Source organism: Tiliqua scincoides, chromosome 13 (genome assembly GCF_035046505.1).
Source record: "Tiliqua scincoides isolate rTilSci1 chromosome 13, rTilSci1.hap2, whole genome shotgun sequence".
NCBI classification, from domain to species: Eukaryota; Metazoa; Chordata; class Lepidosauria; order Squamata; family Scincidae; genus Tiliqua; species Tiliqua scincoides.
In genome coordinates, this window is record NC_089833.1 from 9,552,712 (window position 1) to 9,574,000 (window position 21,289).

At 43.2% G+C, this 21,289-nt stretch overlaps 1 protein-coding gene across 4 annotated transcripts in view; it reads right to left on the bottom strand.

The window, feature by feature from the left end:
- Positions 1 to 21,289, bottom strand: part of MRTFB (myocardin related transcription factor B) — a 92,507-nt gene that overhangs the window by 25,328 nt on the left and 45,890 nt on the right. For 2 of the 4 annotated variants that reach the window (XM_066640426.1, XM_066640428.1), the window contains 5 exons: positions 8,387 to 8,452; positions 7,200 to 7,255; positions 5,557 to 5,632; positions 3,627 to 3,788; positions 998 to 1,176 (listed from right to left, as the gene is read on the bottom strand). In XM_066640426.1, the coding sequence (XP_066496523.1) occupies positions 998 to 1,176; positions 3,627 to 3,788; positions 5,557 to 5,632; positions 7,200 to 7,255; positions 8,387 to 8,452 (539 nt within the window). Of the gene's footprint in view, positions 1 to 997; positions 1,180 to 3,626; positions 3,789 to 5,556; positions 5,633 to 7,199; positions 7,256 to 8,386; positions 8,453 to 21,289 lie in introns of all 4 variants that reach the window. The other 2 variants (XM_066640425.1, XM_066640427.1) reach the window with 1 other exon arrangement.

Genomic DNA, 21,289 nt, shown 5'->3' on the forward strand with positions numbered 1-21,289 from the left:
GATTTCTCTTGAATTGAGACTACTGCCAACACTGTGGGTGTGCAGTGCTTTCACAAAAATCACAGAGCTTGGTACTGGGCACAGAAGTTCGCAAGAGCTCAGCCTTAACAAAAACAGCAGGTTTCTAGCCTTTAAGGCCGGAAAAGACAGACATCACCAAGTGGAAGCAATGCCGGGAAAATCTCTGAAGGGCAAGTGGGGAGAGAAGAGGATTGTCAGTGGTCAGGAAGCCACTGAATTGTCAACAGTCCCAAATATTTTGGCTTTCTAAAACAAGAAGCAGCAGATTTTGCTCAAGCTCATTTTTAATTTTTCACTCGTTCAAGGAAACTAACAATCGATCAGTTGTGCCAAGGAAACAACTATGCACGTTTCACAACACAGGCCTACCAAACCCCCGTCCCCTTTTTTTAAGTTGCCAAGAAGGTTTGAACCAATTTAGGATATTTTTGGGGTGCTGAATCTAAAAATGGCACTGGTTTTACCTGGTTGCTCTAGTTTTGGGGGTACAGCATAGCCACATGACATGTAGAGTCAAGCAGCTTCCTCATTAGGCAGCCATATAATCAACAAAATAAGGTGGCTATGCCATACCAAAATTAGAGACATTAGGCAAAAACTATGCAATTTTTTGATTCGGCACCCCAAATGTGCCCAAGAGCAAGCCTAACTTTTACAACAATAAAATTGTGTGTTGCCATATGGGTTGAAGAATTTGTTTTTCTATGGCACAGATACTCCTGGCTGCTACATGGACTGGGCATCATGCTGGAGATTGGCATTAGGAGAAGGTTCTGATAGCTGGTTGCTGAGCATGCACCTCTATTTTGAGTCAATGGTCAGACCTAATTGAAATAGTTCATGTCTTCTAACCACCAAACTTTAAGGATGCAGATAAAACACAACACAATGTTTACCCAGCAGAGACAAGTGGCTCCCAAAGAATATCCAAAATGGACAGTACAACATTGTGACACCTAAAATCCTGACACCGTACCTGGTTAGCGGAGGAGATGGGCGTGACGGGAGATGGTGCTTCCTGTGTTTTGGGTTCACCAGGGGATGCAGCTGAGCCCTGGGATTCTTGACTAGCAGGTTGATCTGGAGACAAAGCATCACTGCTGTCCTCATCAAACGAGAAGTCATCCACAGCTTGGGGATAGTTCTCCTGACCGACTGCTAAGATACAAGAGTAGGGGGAGGAAAAACTCTCCTTTTAACTCTATGACAAGAGAGAAAAACCGATAGTCGCAGACAAGAGACTTTTGTCATCCACAACCATTTTTCTGTATGCGTTTGGGCAAAACGAGACTAAGAACTGGTGTAGCATAGTGGCTAAGAGACTGAGCTACATATCAGAACATCCCCTTATTTGAACCTTGCCTCTGTTGTGAACTCACTAGGTCTCAAGCAAGCCACTCCCTCTCAGTCTCCCCTATCTGCAATGGCTAGCTAGTTGGCAACCTTCAGTCTCGAAAGACTATGGTATCCCGCTCTGAATGGTGGTTCTAGAACAGTGTCTAGTGTGGCTGAAAAGGCCGATTCGGGAGTGACAATCCCTTCCACGCTGGGAGCAAGTGCAGTCTGTCCCTGGTCTGTCTCCCTGGCTATGGGCCTTCCTTCTTTGCCTCTTTGCCTTAGTCTGTTGGCCAAGTGTCTCTTCAAACTGGAAGAGGCCATGCTGCACCGCCTGCCTCCAAGCAGGCCACTCAGAGGCCAGGGTTTCCCACCTGTTGAGGTCTACTCCTAAGGGCTTCAGATCCCTCTTGCAGATGTCCTTGCCTGCAATAAGGGAATGCTATTATTCAGAGTCCCGGGCTGTAAGGACAACATCACTTGAAATGCTTTGCACACACTGCAAGTGCTATATAAATGCAGTATATTATATTATTATTATTATTATTATTATTATTATATATGAGCGTGGCTTTCTTTCATGTGCCCTGTTCATGTTGGGAGAACACAAGCACGTGTGTGGGGTATAACATTTTACTGTAAGAACAAAGCAAGCACATGGTAGAAGGGTGCAGGAGGGCCCCTGTATCCACAGATCCCATATTCACAGTTTCACTTGGGCACCCCCATCTCCTCCCATGCCCATTAGCTTGTTTAAAGACTTACCCCCATACAAAAATTCTTGCTTAAATCAGGTTGCTATACGTTTTAACGCTCATAGTGACCTTCAGGCTGCCTCCTGGCAGCCTGGTCGCTCAAAAAATATAGACAGAATAACAGGAAACTGTTAACAGGCATCCCCCATATCTATGGTTTCCTATATTGAGGGGGGGGGAGGAACCTATCCCCCACAGATACTGGGGCACACCTGTATTGAATTTTTCCCTTCTCCTAAGTCTTTTTTTTTCTCAGCTGCACTAAGCACTTTTCTTCATTTCCAGTTCACTCCCTGCATGGAACCAAAAAGGGACAAAAATGCCCAGAGTAACAGGCTGCCAGGAGGTTAGCTGTGGGAGAGGGTGAAGGTACAGTACTCCTCTCTTATGTACTCCATTTACTGTAATATAACCCCACCCCACCCCATCCTGAATGCATCACCACTTTATATATGAACATGGTGGACACATGAATGATGATCCTGTCACATGTAGCCCTTTGCTCTAGATTTTTTGAGTCAATTCCCAGTGACTACTGAGACATTTGGTATGAAGCAGACATTCTGGGTAAACGTTCCACAAACCAAAACATGCTTTTTTCAATATGCAAAATGTCAAGCTGGATTACAGGGAAAGGGCAATAAAAAAAGCAACAAAATCTTACCCAATTAAAGAAATGTGTTTTAAATAAGAACTGAAATGAAAAATCTCTCCCCAGGGTCAGAAGAGGAGAGAAGACAGATACAGGGGAGCTCTCCAAAAGATGGGAACTGGTTTACTTAGAATCACATAATTAAAAAAGATACTGTGAAAACATTGCTCTATCTTTTCAGTGGACTTGAGTTTAAAATTGGAGAGGTGGGCGGTGTGCATACCTGGAAAAAACAGGTATGTTTTCTCTTGAGCTCAAAGGGTGACAGGTAAGGGACCTACAAAATCTCAAGTCGTGAGTATATGTGGACCGCTAGTCAAATGTACTCTGGCTGCACACCAACAGCCCTACAAAAACGACAAGCAAATGTGCCTTTCCTTTTCCTATATGGGGCAGGAGAGAGGTTAGACTTGCTATGAGGGATATCCATGCGCACAGCTCTGGGGAAGAGAAAAATAGGGAAGACACATACTTTAATGCTGGAAAGGCGAGGGCCTGACTTTCAAAAAACCTTTAAAAAAAACTGAGAAAAGCAAATGGCTTAATACCCCTTAATAAATTACTAAAATTTAAGTGCAAAATGGTGGAGCTGTGCAACTGGTGACAAATGATGTCACTGACACTGTCCAATAGCAGCCTGTGCATCTATCAGTGTTGTAGCATATGCAACTGTAATGGACACACCAGCAGGGAGTAGTGGGTGGGTGGGTTGTCTTGCTTTCTCAACAAGACATTTCTGTTTGAGCGTAGGCAAAGGCAAAAAGCCGAAAGCCATCTGGATCCTCCACAACAAAAGAACAAACACCCACACACATTTCTAGTCTTCTGTGACCACAGGTCCAAACCACTGCCCTTCTACTCACCTATGATTGCTTCTTTAACACTGGAGTCTACAGGAAGGATGTTCTTTTCCACAAGTTCCATAGGACCAGGCCTTTGAGCAATCTTCTCATTGAGATCATCTGCCAGCCGTGCTCTCTTGAGTTTCATTTGAGTTGCCTGTAAAGACGGTTCAGCAAATGTCTCTGGAAAAAAAGGGGGATACATTTTTAAGAGGACCTCACAGTTCCTAGTTCGGCTTTTTGAGCTTTTGAAGGAAAGTTAAAGGACTAACAAAGCCTTAGTTTTTCAGACTAGCTAGAAGATAAAATGTTCCGAGTGTCCTGATGATAGTTTGCCTTAAGTATTTCTGCCACTCTACTATCTTTGTGCTTCTGTGTTTGAAACAGAAATCAAGTTCAAACCTCTGAATAAAACAAGATGGTGGCAGGAAAGCAAGATTTCCAGGTCAATATAATTAGACGAAAAGGACAAACCAAGACATCATTTAGCAAATGATATTGATTTACTAGCACAAGAACAGACACCTTGTAGGGAATCCACACTTTCATTCAAAAGAAAAATGGAACTTTTTTTTGCCATTGTGCTTAAACAGTTGGGATGGCATGAAAAAGCATATGGAATTATATGTTTGTAACTGCCTGAAAGCACCGCAGTGTCTCATGTTCCTTCTTGTGTGAAAGGTGTGGAAACCCAGGAGAGGAGAAATGATTTCAGGAAAATGGTTCCCTGAAAAATCTAGTAGCCAGCATGCATATAAAAGAGTTGTCCAACATTTCTAAAAGTCAGAAGCTGAAGAGAAAGAAGTTGATTTAAATATTGTTGTAAAGTGGGGGCATACTGTGTGTTGAAAAACTTACCTAAAATCTACTAAAGGAGTATGCAGAGCAAGTATCACATACACATCTGGGACTGAACTCTGGTTCCTACCTAACCCACCCCACTCTGCAATATCTTGTTCAAAAATACACTATAGACTCTGCTCTAGGAAGCTATAAATGACTTATGGATGACCACAACAGCACTATTTCACAGGCACAGTCCATCTGATGTGGTGCTTTTACACAGGTGCAATAGTGCCAGGCCATCAAACACCGATCCCGTCTGATGTCGGAAGCTAAGCAGAGTCAGGCCTGGTTAGTACTTGGATGGGAGACCGCCTGGGAATACCGGGTGCTGTAGGCTTATACCATAGTCTTTCGAGACTGAAGGTTAACAACAAACACCAGCTGTTTCAGCTTCCATACATTTCGACTTCCAGACAAACCTCCAGAATGCAACCTGGGGACTTTGTGTATACGCTAGCAAAGTGTGGGACTTATTTCTGAGTAAACGCGCATGGGCTAGCACTATGATATTTATTTGGGGTATTTTTGTAATCCCACTTTTCAATTTTTATGCATTTCAAAACTATTACAACCCACTCCAAGAATCTGGGATGAAATGAGTTAGATCAGCCTTTCTCAACCAGTGGCACTCATACCACCGGTGGAACTTGAGGGGTGTCTGGTGGTACCTGAAGGGACCGCAGACCCTGCCGCCTGGCAGCGAGACCAGCAATGCAACACGACAAGCAGCAGTAGGAGGCTTGGCGGGCAGAGGCTTTGTTGTGTGCTTTTCGTGTACTCAAAAAAGCTCTCCTGTCCACCCTGAGCTTCTTAGTGGTGGTTGTTGCATTGCATGTGGCCTCCCAATCCAGAAGAAACTGGTGATGACATCATTACCAGTTACTTCTGGTGATGCTTTCAACAGATGGACCATGCAAAGTGGTACAGCAGGTGACAAATGCCAAGTTAGATTTTCAAGTGAAATACAATGTTTTCAAAGTAGAAATAAGTGATAAGAGAAGTAAAGTTAGGAGAAGAAGAATTTAAAGTTGAAATGAATTTTGTTCAAGTCCTAATGGTGCGCGGCCAGCACTTCGAAATTTACCACCCCCTCATTGGTCCTCACCTTCCAGAATGTGCATTCTGACCAATTCTGATCGATCAGGTCTACTGCGTATCTTGTGCTTTAGAAAGTTTTCCGTCTGAAAGAAGTACACACAGAGACACACGCCAGTTACATATTTGGAAAATGGCTTTCAGAATATATGCTATTTGTCTTGGTTGCAGATCTGAATGTCTATTCCCAAATTAAGTTCCTGAAATTCTTTTCCCAAGGAAAATAATTGTTACAATTTATTATTTTTAATAACACCATTTGTTAGTTACCTGTTCCAGCTTGCATATACAATTATATGTAATTTGCATATGCATATCAGAGTTTTCCTTCTCTCATACCTACTTTACCCAGGCTTCGCGCACTGGAGAGGACACTCTGTTCCAGAACCACCATTCAGAGTGTGACACCATAGTCTTCTGAGACTGAAGGATGCCAACAAGAAGAAGCATATGCATATGCGATTTATAAACACACATGAACAACAACGACCAAATGTAAGCTGAAAGAGGCAAGTTCTACCCTTTCCCATAAAGCAGCTCTCCCAAAAGGAGCATTGAGCACCCTGGAGAAAAGTTCATTCCTGAAACCCAGAACAACAAACCCAATATAAGGCCTTGCAACTGTTCTAGCTGTGCACAGAGATGGAATACAAAACAGGGCCTGACTAGATGATTGGGAGAGATGCAGGGGACAACCCAGGGACAGGCAGTCTCCAAGATACGTGGGACCCAGGCCCTGAAGGGCTTTAATGTTTTATGCTTGTTATTAAATCATTTCGAGTATACTACAGAACATCAGGTTCCTGGCAACTCGTGCAGCAAGGAATGAAACACACACTTCTCCCCTTCAAACTTTTACAAGCCAGGACGTGTCTCATAACAAAATTTATTCTTTATAGAGGACGTATCCCAAACCTATCCATCTAAGAACGCAACAAGTAAGAACGCAAATTGTTTGGTAAGAGCTGAACTTTAAATTAAAAAAACAAAACACTTGAAATAAAAGCAAAAAAGAAAAAGGAAGCAAGATGTGGTTTCAAGCTGAGGTTCATTATTACTTTTCACATTACTCAGTATTATTTACTGTATTGCTCACAGACAGGAAGTTCTAGGAACTGAATGTACGGCAGCGAGTTTAAAATTGATTGTGTAAAATTCTAAGCACAAAAGTACTTTCTCAAAGGAAAACCACTTTTCAAAGAGCTTGCCAGAAATCTACTGTAAATCTAACAGCCCGATCCTAACCAATTTTGATGCAGCCATGCCAATGTGCACTGCATTGTGTGTGTGTGTTGGGGGTGGGTGGGTAATCATGGAGGCCTCCTCAACACACTGCGGCTGCATCAGTGTTGGAAAGTTGGTAAAGATTCAGCTGTAAATCTGATTGATTTTGGTAAGAGCGGCTCAGGAAGGGGCCGTGAGACCCGGTAGGTCATCTTCATCATATTCCTCTATGTTTGGATGGATGGCTTGAATTACTTACTCCAGTGATTCAACATTTCATTCAAGACAGCCTTCCCCCGCCCCAATTCAGTTTCACAAATTACTATCCATTACAGTTTGTTGCCGTCTTACAAGCCTGGTGTTTGTCATCCTTTCCAAACTCAGTGCAAAGTAAAGAATGAAGCAACGTGTTTCAACTTGATCTCTTACCCTGGCCCTTTCCAAGCTCTTTATCTGCTCATGGAATGCAGCTGGGCTCTTCAAAGCTACGATGGAAAAATAAAAGAGCGACAAAGTGTAAGAACAGATTAGTAAAGACAGATGTCTTACACTCATTAATGCTCATCTCTACCAGCCAACCTCAAATGAATTCTCTGCCAACAATATATGGCCCATCGTTAACCTTTCCAACCTATCAAAACAATGAGATTCTTGCTAGAAATAGTAAATACATCAGCCAATTGCACAAAACTGTAATCATTCAAAAACATACAACTACTGTAACAAAAAATGGGTTAAGATCTAAAGGACCATAGGCAGAGGAAAAAAGTTCTATTAGAGCTAGTCTTTTTCAGCAAACCATAGTTTGCTGTTACTTCTAACTCAGCAACCTATGGTTCAGGAAAGTCCCAGAAAAAGATCAAACGTGGTTGGGGGTAGTGCTAGAGAGTCGGAAAAGGTGCTCCCCCCATCCTTCTTCCTGAAACATCCTTGTGTAGTGCAGAGAGGAGAGTTTTTGAACCTCGTGGCACATGTTCCCTCCTCTGATATATCCTACATTCTTCTTTCCCCTATCCCTGTTTTTCTGTCCTACCCTCCAAATGACACCTTCAACATTCTGAGTCTCAACTGCTCCTAATCATAGACTAAACTGGTAAGAGTTGCAGTGCACTCAATTTTTGATCTTTTTTCTCTCCCTAGGATGGAAGTGAGAGCTACCCATAGAGAATAATGAAGAAATCCAGGATTTCAATATAGCTAGCTGTAGGTCCTTCCCCCAACCCCATATTATCTGTCAGCAAAGACCAGAGCTCCTCTTCTCTAGACAATATGAGTCACTCTAGCTTTATCTTGCATTTATGTCCCTGATGATCCATAAGATGCTGAAAGCTCAACAGTTTCTAGAAGATCACAGAACTCACAAAGCCTTTTAAAAAAACACAATTCTCTAACTTGCAAAACTGGTATTTATTTTACAAAATTAGGTACAAAGTACCACATAAGGAGCTCCTTGGAGTACACAGAAACTAGTTTCTATTTACTTCCAAACTGGTTACCGGAGTTTGCTATTAGTATTTATGATTAACATTGATGTTGTTGGCACTTCCCCCTCATATCCAGCAAATTGTCTGAAAATTCAATGTTGTAAAAGTTGCAAAATATACAATTAGTCTTACGTGGCATGATTCCCTGGTCCACCAGCTGTTCTCTTGTACGCCTTTGCTGTAGCCTCAGCTGAAGTACTGGCAACAGAAAAAAGGAAATAATTATTTGACAGGCAAGAACACAGACTAACAGACAGCAAAACACACTGGGTACAATCTAGAAAAAGTGAACGTGCATAATTTCTGCTGAAACAACAGAACTTAAAACTAAACTTAAACGGAACATAACCTATAGTTATGCGCTTAATTAGGACCAATTGCTTTCAAATGGGACTTACCGCAAACACTTGCCCATAAGCCAATCCCACAGATAAGTCGAGGGTAGGTTTTGAGCCAACCATCATGGAATTTTCTATGACCCTCGGATAAGTCGGGGGTTAAACTTAGGGGGGTGTCTGACTATAGTTTTGTCTCGAGGCCAGATCCTGAAAAATAACCCACCACTAATTGTATCCAGTTCTGGTCACCACATTTCAAAAAGGACATAGTGGATAAGGTGCAAAAGAGAGTGATTAAGATGATTACTGGGCTGGGGTACCTTCCTTATGAGGAAAGGCTACAGCATTTGGGCCTCTTCAGCCTAGAAAAGAGACGCCTGAGGGGGGACATGATTGAGACATACAAAATTATGCATGGGAAGGATAAAGTGGCTAGAGAGATGCTCTTTACACTCTCACATAACACCAGAACCAGGGGACATCCACTAAAATTGAGTGTTGGGAGGGTTAGGACAGACAAAAGAAAATATTTCTTAACTCAGCGTGTGGTCGGTCTGTGGAACTCTTTGCCGCAGGATGTGGTGACGGCATCTGGCCTGGATGCCTTTAAAAGGGGATTGGACAAGTTTCTGGAGGAAAAATCCATTACGGGTTACAAGCCATGATGTGTATGTGCAACCTCCTGATTTTAGAAATGGGCTATGTCAGAGTGCCAGAGTAAGGGAGGGCACCAGGATGAGGTCTCTTGTTATCTGGTGTGCTCCCTGGGGCATTTGGTGGGCCGCTGTGAGATACAGGAAGCTGGAGTAGATGGGGCTATGGCCTGATCCAGTGGGGCTGTTCTTATGTTCTTATGTTACCTAAGAACTGTAGTCTCTAATTTATTAAAAACATAGTAAAAGATCATAAGATACATTTTTATTCTTTTTAAATTCTGGTCTTCATCACGTTTTTGTAAGCACTATCAGAGTAAGTGCACTGTAAACAACATACCAGTAATACAGTGGTTCCCAACCTGGTATTCATGTACTCCCAGGGACACTCAACAGGACCTTTAGGAGTACTAGAAAAAGAATGGAATAATGGCAGAAAAAGGCAGGTCATGCTCCAGAATGCCTTGCAAGGACCAGCAAGGCAGGAAGGGAGGTAGCTAGTTTGCTGTGAAAGCCCCACCAATAGCTAGTTTTTGGTCATCAATTCATGTATGCACCAGTGATTGAAAACCAGCACAGTAAAAAAGCTGAAACATAATATGGAAAGTGATATTTCCAGAATTTCTCAGCACACTTCTGGTGCAAAACAGTGCAAAGGCAGAGTCTTCTGTTCTTCAAACAGATGAAAAGAGAAAATATGCGATGAAGTCTGGGCTTTTATATGGAGGAGATGAAGGCTTGTATTATTAATTACAAACATTTTGCTAATATGAAGGGTACAATTTATGGAAATAGGCTGCCAAGTGATATGCAAGTGAAAAAGGTTGGGAACCACTGTAGGAGATCCATGAATCAAATCCGCCTTTAAGGTGTCTGGCGTGTTAAGCCAGAAGCTCTACATACAACCCAAAACACATAACTGAAAGTGTGCAATTCAATTTACAGCAGATTTTGTATTGTATTGGCAACCTTCAGTCTCGAAAGACTATGGTATCGTGCTCTGAATGGTGGTTCTGGCACAGCGTCTAGTGTGGCTGAAAAGGCCAATCCGGGAGTGACAATCCCTTCCACACTGGGAGCAAGTGCAGTCTGTCCCTGGTCTGTCTCCCTGGCTATGGGCCTTCCTTCTTTGCCTCTTTGCCTCAGACTGCTGGCAAAGTGTCTCTTCAAACTGGGAAAGGCCATGCTGCACAGCCTGCCTCCAAGCGGACCGCTCAGAGGCCAGGGTTTCCCACTTGTTGAGGTCCATCCCTAAGGCCTTCAGATCCCTCTTGCAGATGTCCTTGTATCGCAGCTGTGGTCTATCTGTAGGGCGCTTTACTTGCACGAGTTCTCCATAGAGGAGATCCTTTGGGATCCGGCCATCATCCATTCTCACAACATGACCGAGCCAATGCAGGAGTCTCTGTTTCAGCAGTGCATACATGCTAGGGATTCCAGCACGTTCCAGGACTGTGTTGTTTGGAACTTTGTCCTGCCAGGTGATGCCGAGAATGTGTTGGAGGCAGCGCATGTGGAAAGCGTTCAGTTTCCTCTCCTGTTGTGAGCGGAGAGTCCATGACTCGCTGCAGTACAGAAGTGTACTCAGGACGCAAGCTCTGTAGACCTGGATCTTGGTATATTCTGTCAGCTTCTTGTTGGACCAGACTCTCTTTGTGAGTCTGGAAAACTTGGTAGCTGCTTTACTGATGTGTTTGTTTAGCTCAGTATCGAGAGAAAGAGTGTCGGAGATCGTTGAGCCAAGGTACACAAAGTCATGGATGATCTCCAGTTCATGTGCAGAGATTGTAATGCAAGGAGGTGAGTCCACATCCTGAACCATGACCTGTGTTTTCTTTAGGCTGATCGTCAGTCCAAAATCTTGGCAGGCCTTGCTAAAACGATCCATGAGCTGCTGGAGATCTTTGGCAGAGTGGGTAGTGACAGCTGCATCGTCGGCAAAAGGAAGTCACGAAGACATTTCAGCTGGACTTTGGACTTTGCTCTTAGTCTGGAGAGGTTGAAGAGCTTTCCATCTGATCTGGTCCGGAGATAGATGCCTTCTGTTGCAGTTCCAAAGGCCTGCTTCAGCAGGACAGCGAAGAAAATCCCAAACAAGGTTGGTGCAAGAACACAGCCCTGCTTCACGCGCTTCGGATGTCAAAGGGGTCTGATGTGGAGCCATCGAAGACAACAGTGCCCTTCATGTCCTTGTGGAAGGATCTGATGATGCTGAGGAGCCTGGGTGGACATCCGATCTTGGGGAGAATCTTGAAGAGGCCGTCCCTGCTGACCAGGTCGAAAGCCTTCATGAGATCTATGAAGGCTATAAAGAGTGGCTGTCGTTGTTCCCTGCATTTCTCCTGCAGTTGTCTAAGGGAGAATACCATATCAGTGGTGGACCTGCTGGCTCGGAATCCGCACTGTGATTCTGGATAAACTCTCTCTGCAAGTACCTGGAGCCTCTTTAGTGCAACTCGGGCAAACAACTTTCCTACAACGCTAAGGAGAGAGATGCCACGGTAGTTGTTGCAGTCACCCCTGTCACCTTTGTTCTTGTACAGCGTGATGATGTTTGCATCCCTCATGTCTTGAGGTACTTCACTTTCTCTCCAGCAGAGACAGAGGATTTCATGCAGCTCAGTAGCGATGATCTCTTTGCAGCACTTTAGGACTTCAGCAGGGATGCTGTCTTTTCCAGGTGCCTTGCCGAAGGCAAGGGAGTCCAGGGTCACGTGAAGTTCTTCTAGGGTTGGTTCACTGTCAAGCTCCTCCAGCAAAGGCAGGCACTCAATGTTGTTCAGCGCTTCTTTGGTGATTACATTTTCTCTGGAATATAGCTCAGAGTAGTGCTTCACCCAGCCTTCCATCTGCTGCGCCCGATCCTGGATGACCTCGCCTGTGGCAGACTTCAGAGGGGCAATTTTCTTCTGTGTTGGACCTAGGGCCTGCTTGATACCATCATACATCCCCTTGATGTTGCCTGTGTCAGCTGCTACCTGTATCTGGGAGCAGAGCTGAAGCCAGTAGTCGTTAGCACATCTCCTGGCAGTCTGCTGGACTTTGCTGCGAGCAGCTCGGAGGACCTGCAGGTTGCGCTCACTGGGACAGGCCTTGTGTGCTGCTTGAGCTCTCACGTTTTCCTCAATGACTGGTGTCAACTCCTCAGAGTGGGCTTCAAACCAGTCTGCTGTCTTGTTGGTCTTCTTGCCAAATATGGACAAGGCGGTGTTGTAAACGGCATTCTTGAAATGTTCCCATCTGTTGGATGCGTTTGCATCGACCGGGCCTGGAAGAGATTCCTCAAGTGCTCGTGCAAATTCCTCCACTTTTCTCTGATCCCGGGTCTTGCTGGTATCAATGCGAGGTCTTCCTTCCTTTTTCGTGTGATACAGTCGCTTTGTTTGCAGTTTCACTCTGCTGCACACCAGGGAGTGGTCAGTGTCACAGGCAGCACTCTGATAGCTGCGTGTGATCTTGGTGCTGGGAAGGCTGGAGTGTCTGGTGAGAATCAGGTCGAGCTGGTGCCAGTGCTTTGATCTTGGGTGTCTCCAAGAGACTCTATGTTGGGGCTTCGTGTTGAAGAACGTATTGCTGACACAGAGACCATGATGACAGCAAAACTCTAGTAGGCGTTGGCCATTCTCGTTCATCTTCCCAATGCCGAACTGACCTAAGCAAGTGGGCCACGAACTGTTAGCAGCACCAACCCTAGCATTGAAATCAGAGCATTACAGCATTACAGAGCATTACAGCAGAGAGATGAGATATTTGCAACCCTTTTTACTCAGAAGTAAACCCACTGCTTTCCATGGGTGTTATTCTTAAGTAATGGTGCACTGAATTGTAGCCTGAGGAGGAGGATCCCATCCTGGTGTTTCAAAAAACAGACCTGCTTTGCAAGCATTTGCGAAGCAGAACCAGGCTGCAGCAGAAGGAAGGAGAATAAAAGGTTAACACATTGCTTCCAAGGAGCTGTGCCTGCCTGCTGCTTGAGAAAGAAACTTTTCAGAGTTGAAAGGCATTGCCCTCTGATTGACCCAGAGATAAGGCGAAGTGATAATTTGAGCTTGATTACTTGGCAAAAATTTCAGGTACTATAGGGGAGTATCTATGGTAGCTTGTTCTAGATACCAGTGTTTTTAATTTGTTTCACAGATAGATTTTTGCCATTTAAGCTAGCATGTGGCAATTGTGATGGGAGATTTTTAAAATACAATTTCTTGAACTCTTTTGTGGAAAATCATGTAAAATTATTTTGGTAAGCATCCAATCTCACACGAACAGGCATTTTGGAGGGCAGTGGATTGTACTTTGAGATTGTTGACTGTGCTTACACTTTTTGAGAAAATTCACACAGTTTGACATCACAACAATTGTAATTATTTGGGTATCAGGACAGGACAGTACGGTTATGAGCAAAAAGTGCTCCATGTGATCAGTCTAACATAATGAATAGGGTCCAATGACCATGGACTTTTCCCCCCCGTCTCTGTGATATTAATGCTTGTTACTGCAGAGCAGTTGTTACTATACGTGAAAACTGAAAAATAGCTGTTTTGCAAGACCTGACATGACAAGTAAAGTGAAAGGGGGGGCACAGTGGCCACAGCCTTAACAACTCTCTGCTTCCCATGCAACAAAAACAACCCAAAGAGTGCATGCACAGAGAGAGAGACCCCCAAATTAATTCTTCAACAGCCTTTCCGCACATAAGTTGTTCTATGACCTATGGCTCTCTTTCCCAATAGATGTCAGAAGGTCAGTGTGATTACAACATTTTTTATGTTTCACGTCCATAACATTCTAGGCAAAATGAATAGAATATTCTCCCTTCTAATGTTAAGCAGAACAGCAATTCTAACTTAGAAGCCACATGTGTCATTATATAGACATATCGGAGCAATTCATTTTGAGGGCAATGGAACATTGCCAAGACGCCAGGCGAACAATCTGTGGCATAGGAAATTTGTCTTTGCAAAATGCTTGTGTCTACAACAAATTTCCCAGGACGTTCTTACGTCATTGAATGTGGCTTCCTTTTAACCCAAAATGAAAAACCTCCTTAAGGATTGGCATAGCAGGGCAGTTAAGAGTGCAAGCTGGGAAGTCCCCAGTTAAATCTCACTTTAAGAAGGTTAGGATCGTCTCAACCCCACCTCACCATCTACAATATGGAGAAGATAATATTGATCTGACAGGGGCCGGCCAGTCCAGTATATGAAGTTATATTAAAGTAACCATTATTATAGCTTTGTTCAGAAAAGTTCATGTTCAAAGAACATGTTCAAATAACATGCTCATGTTCAAAGAACATACTATCAGAAAAGTTCAGAAAAGTTTCAGCATGGGTCAAAGACTTCTTGCTATGTTTCTGATTATTCACATTTAAATTACAGTGTTTTATTACACATTCTGTAAGGAAAGGGGATGTAGTTCAGCGGTGAAGCATCTGGCTTTTACACGCGGGAGGTTCTGGATTCAGTCCTCAGCATCTCCAGTTAGCACTGAGCAAGATCCCGTGCCTGAAATCCCGGAGGATAACTGCCCACCAGTGTAGATCGGGGGCCCCCAATCTGAAAGCGCCAGCAAATGCTGTGGTGCCCAATGATCCCAAACACAGTTTACAATAGTTTACAACAGTTACCCAGCAGCCTCTGTTTCTCTGGTGAGAGGTACAGACCAAAGTGGCTCCAAGACAACTTTCTACTACCACTTCTCCTCCTCTACCACCCTTCTGCTGCCCACCTCTTCCTTTGGTGCCTCCACTGTCTTGGCCTGGCCAGAAGGGGAGGGAGCAAAAGAAAAAGCATGGTCAGAGAGTGACATGGGTCATGTTCAATTACCTCCACGGGTACACATGTGCTTGTGGGCGCTTGGTATAGACAGGTGCTAAGCTAGACATTCCAACATGCTTATGCAATGCTTCCTATGCTTCTTCTCTAAACCAATGACTGCTTCACTGACTTTTAAGTTCTTTCTGAAGCTACCTGGCGAGGCCAACATTATTCATTGCAGGCTTTCTACACAGACATCACTGCCACACGGTTTGGTGTGCCCAGACATACAACACAATCCGTGACAAAGCCATACGTGCCTTTTCCTCTGAATTTCAGCAAAAAAGACTAATGTGCTGCTTTGAATCATTGTTCACATCTTAAGGGTTGCAGCAACCCTGCTGGATTTTGAAACTGCACTCAGTTACAAGTCAGATCAAGCTATTGATGATGATTTTTGGGTTTTGTCAATGTCTTCGTTATCAGTCAAAAGGATGTAATCCTATAAATGTTTAGTCCAGGGGTCTCCAAACTTTTTGGCCAGAGGGCCGCATCAAATGTCTGGCACGGTTTTGAGGGCCGGGGAAAAAATTTAAATATAAAATTTATATTAAAAAATTAGAGATGGAACTTAGATGAATGAATAAATGAATGAACGGGTTCATTCATTCAAACTCTCTGGCCCTTAGAACACCCTCCAGATGCAACCAGAGCATAATTCCAGTCATGTTTGGCAAAGTGGGCCAGGGGCTTTCAGGGGACAAGAGACTGGCTGCGGGCCAGATAGAGGCTTGCCACGGGCTGCATCTGGCCCCCGGGCCGGGGTTTGGAGACCCCTGGTTTAGTCGACAACAAGATCCACTGAGCTCAGGGACAGCAGAACTGAGGCCTCTAGTACTAGCCAGGGAAATACAGGCTGCTGGGTAGTTTTTTTTTTTAATTGTTGCAATCTGGTTGGGGATCTATTTGATTAAAAAGTAAGTATACATATTTAGAACAAACAATGCACCATGGACTCGTTTAACAGCCCCATCTTAGCTATGTTTACTCAAAAGGAAGTCACACTAATTTCAGTGCGACTTAGTTCCAAGTAAGTACAGTTAACAGTGCAGCTTAAAATACATCTGTTTCTTATGCTCTTTAAAAACAAAAGGAAAGACAGTTGTCAAAACAATGACATCTTACTCTTTCACCTCTTGAGATTTGAATGTTGGAGAAGAGGAAAAGCAACTGAAGCAAACAATTAACCTAATCATATACACAGCCTCCCTCAATAAAGTTTAAGAACAATACAATAAGCTAGGAAAAATATGTAATAATAAACTATACGGCATTCTCCTAATTTTTTGTTGATAACTTATGACTGTACATGGAAGGTCAAGAAATTTAAGGATATGAAGTTTCCATTCTACTTTTTTTTTTAAATCTAAAACAAAAACAAGGAGTTGGCCAGATTATGAAGATGTGTACGGGTCTCCCACAAACATAGACGGAAGACAGAGTTCAAGAGTATAGGGCTTGTTCCTTGTCCACACACAAAAAGGATAAGTGACAGGTTAAAAACAGACCTAAAAAGAAAACCTGTTTCAAAGCTACAAGACCATCAAGTTTCAAGGATGAATTCCAGATTATTATTTTTTTACAGTTCAGTTAACTCATGAAACTCTCAACCACCAGAAATACCAACCTATATTGTCATTTTATAATACTATTTTTTAAAAAAGAAATATCTTTAAATGCAATGCATATTAAAAACCATGATCTGTGATATTCATATAATTTTGATAAATCAAGAAATTAAAGTTAGAAGTTTGAATCCCAATGAGGAAAAATTAGGAAACCCTAGGTGTCAAACATAAGGCCCAGGGGCCGGATGCAGCCTGTGGAAGCTTTTTATCCACTCTCAGGCTCTCAGCTGCTGAGCAGTGCTGAGGTGTTATTGCTGAAAGGGCAAACTACATGAAAGTTGGCAAACTACATGAAACTACATAAAAGCTCTGTCCCAGAGCTTGAAGTATGATAAAGATTTGCGTATTTTCTCTTCAATCATTTGCAGCTAATGAGAGTTCCTAAGTGAGAAAGAGTGCTTATTTTTGGTCATGACCTGCTTAATGACATAACTTCTTGCCTAATGACATCACTTCTGCCCCTCAGCAGCCATGGTGAATGCTATTTGGCCCCCTGTATGAAACAAGTTTGACACCCTTGCCCTAGAAGATAATATTATCCCTACAGTCCTAGAAAGATCAGCTGTCAAAGGAAAGAAGTTACAGTATATTATCTCTAATATATTAGCAATGTTAACTTCTCAATTATTTGCGCCAAAGAACAAATGGTTATTTCTCAGACTAGCAGTTCATGTAGCTTGATGTCCTGCTGAGATGTCAAAAGAGAGACCAAATACGCATCAACAATCTGGGAGGAAACTAAGATGAAAATCACCTCTCAAAGGCAAATCCCGTTTTGCCTTTGGAGCCTGCTGCAATTTATCAGAGTGCCTGTTACCTGGACGCCTACACAAACATAAATGTATATTTTGCAAATAGCATTCCTAGACTTTAATAGTGTAAAATGTTGAGTAACCCCTCCCAACTATTAAATGTCATGCTGAGTCCCAACACTGTTTATGTTTTGACAGTTTTAAGTACAGTCTTCTACAGAATACAAATGCTCATGAACCTCAACATGACTAGCAGCCCAATCTTATCCTACACTGGCTCAGCAGGTATGCTGAGCCTACGCTGTATCCAACATTGGATTACTGCAGACCGGAGGTCTCCAAGGGATAAGGGAATATTTGTTCCCTTACCCTGTGTAGCACCCCAGCCTGCTTAATGGGATTACTTAGCCTGTTTAATGGGGTTACCCATTTAGCTGCCAAAGAATGGAGTAGCTCTGTGTCATGCTGGCAAGCCCAAGACGGGATTAGGATGCAGCAGAGGCCTGCTCTGCCGTCCCTGTCCCCCTCCTGGGCCCTATCCACCCTCCCCCACTCGGAAACACCCCCTCCCTGCCTCTGGAATGCCCTTCTGTGACCCTGCCCCCACACTTCTGCACCCGCTGCAAGCTCTACTTCCCCCGGCAAGTGGGATGCAGCAGGTCTTTCTAATGGCACCACTTAGGGCCCAATCCTATCCAATTTTCCAGTGCAGCCATGCCAATGGGGTGTGTGTTGCATCCTGTGGTGGTGGGGCAGTCACATAGGCCCTCTCAAGGTATGGAAACATTTGTTCCCTTACCTCAAGGCTGCACTGCAGCAGCATCGCCACTGGAAAGTTGGATAGGATTGGGCCCTTACTCACTGGGTGCTGAAAAGTGCTTTATGGCATTTTATTTACTGAGACAGGTCACAAACTGGCAACAATTCTCCAGGATTTCAGACAACGGTCTTTCCTAGCCTTACCTGGAGATGCCAAGGGTTTAATCTTGGACTGACTTTCCATCTTCACAGAACTTGGGCCTGACATGGACAATAGCAGAGGTTGCTAGGGACTGTGAGCAAAATGTTTGCAACCCCATTCAACAAGATATAAGTACATACAGATCTGTTGGGGAAAAAAAACATTTCTGCTGACACAAGTGCAGCAGGCACATCTCTTTTCTTACAGCAAGCCATGGCCTGACTTGCTTGCTTTTCTTACAAGCAAGTCGGCCACTTCACACTCCACATATTTGTAGCACTGGACTATAAAAACGACCGGTCCATTTTCAATCACAACTGCAAGGACTCTGTGAGGTCTAAAAGAAAGAGCAAATTACCCTTTGACCAGTTTTTAACCTGTGCAGAATCCTTTAGATATCATCTCAGAACATTCTAAAAGAGAGTGTTCAGTTTGTCCCTTGGTATGAACATGAAGTCACTGAGAGAAAGGGGGAGACAAAAGGATTGCACTGGAAAGAAGATATATGATTATATCTGCACTTGGGGGTTAAAAGCTGTGAGCTGGCACTGCGTTGGGCATGGCGGACCAAGGTCTCTTCTGACCATTTTTACAATCTTTCATTTAAGCCTTTATCACATCAGGACAATAGCCTTGATTTGTAATAAAAATAAATAAATACCTAAACTGAGCCTGTGCCTTAATGTTTGAATGACTGCTCTTCAGTGCAGAGGGCAACAGATGAAACTTGTTAATGAAGCCTGTTAATGAAAACAAATTAGCGCAAGGAAATAGTAACCGGCCTTTCAGAAAATAACTTTCAAAAATAATCGTTTCAATTAAGAACACAGCAAACCATTCAGTTCTGCTGTATATTGCCAGACATTTGTATCTAGGGTGCTGTTGTGAAATCTACCTGCTTAGCGAAATGAGCAAGCCAAAAACAACTGGCGCTCAAATAAGTGCTCAAACTCATTTGGTGCTCAAACGCAAGACGGAATCAAGGAAGTACAAACATCTGATTCTTCAGGTCCGCTGGAAGTGCTAGCACTATAAAAACAGCTGCTGCCCAGAGGATAAGTTACAAAAGACAAAAGCATAAATTCTGTTATGGGGATTAGCAAAATGTTTGCCATCGCCCAAAATATAATACAAGCCAAGCTTTCTGCAATGTGGGATCTATGCCCCAAATGGTAATGAAAATTTCTAAGTAGACTGAATGAAACGATAATGAAAATTCTGATGGGGATAGATGGACGAATATGTATTATCAAACTATGATTATTTCCTTGCAGTGCACTGAAAGGAGCATAAATGTTTGCCTTTTTAATTCTTTCCAGTTGCTCAGAGCTCTGATAATAATTTTTGTAATTGCATACTTTGCAAACTTCAACACAGAGTATGAAGGTCTGTTGCACAGTCCTATTAAAATCTAATAAAAAGTCCATCTGAATAATAGATGGCATATGAGTGCGCAATACAAAACTAACTTTATGCCTATTTAGTAATAGTAAAACTAAGATCCATCCCTGCCTGCCCACAGGCAAAGAAGCCCTGGTGAAATTGGGTTTGGATTTAATCTATATGGCTGTTCCCCTCTCCTTTGTGTGGGTTTATCCATCTTTGCCAAAGAATGAATGTTTATGCCGTGACTTCTGACATGCCAACTGTTTGTGCTAATGGCTTTGCCAAGAAAAGCTGAATGGTGCTGCTCCTCTCCAAAATATGGTCCTAATGCACTAGGTGCCTCAGGATGCTTTCAAATACTTGTCAGACGTTACCTTGTCCCGCCATGCCAGGTGTAAACTTTGATAAATTTATTTTAGGAGATTCTCAAACTCCAAACAGATCACTTCAGAAATAAAGGGATTTGGAGCCTTATCTGGCTGGAATAAAAGGCAGGTTTTATGTCAGCTGCTTCAACATCTGTTGACCTACAGCTCAAAGTTTATTCAAGAAAAAATTATCTTCCACATTTACTGGTCCCATTTCCTTTCCCCCCCCCCATTTTTTGATCTGTATTTTTACAGAATGACAGGTACTGCAGGCATAACCAATATACAGGTAAACCTGGTACACATTTCAAATGGAACCTTTGAGTGCATCTTTTGGAAGGGATTATAGAGATAGACTCAACCTGGCTTTATCATTGAAGATAATCTTTACATTTAAAAATTTTAAAATCTAGGTTATAATCTGGACACTTCTTCAAACTGATGTGCTTTGGATTGCTGGTGTGTCACTGGTGGGAAAGCTAATTGTGCTGCAGTCTGCAAAGTCACTCTCTTTGTCATCAATAAGTCATCACAATGAAGACCTTTTATATTTATCTGCTAAACAACCCTGTTGCCCACCACAGAAAGGCTAAATGCAAACCATTCTATCAAATGTCACTGGATTCTGGGAAAATCTGGCCAATACAGGCATTCCCCTGTATCCGCAGGCCCCTCCCCAGATATGGGAAAACCCTATTTCCGCAGCCCCTGTGCCCATTAATATGGTTTAAAGTCTTACCTCAATGAAGTGTTCTTGCTTTTAAAGGTTGCTATAAGCATGCAAGTTTGTAGCATTTGCAGGCAGACTGCTGACAGCCTGAATTCTAGAAGAGACTAGACCAGAGTGTCAGACATAAGGGCCGGGGGCTGGATGTGGCCCCCAGAAGCTTTTTATCCGGCCCTCAGGCTCTCAGCTGCTGAGGTGTTACAGCTGAAATGACAGCCCACATGAAAATTGGGCTTTCCCAAATCTTGAAATATGATCAAGATTTGCGTACTTTCTCTTCTGTCACTTGCAGTTAATGAGTTTGTATATGAGAACAGGGTCTGATTCCTGGCCATCAGCTGCTTAACGATGTCACTTTCTGCTTAATGACATCACTTCTGGCCCTCAACTGGAGCCCTGAATGCTA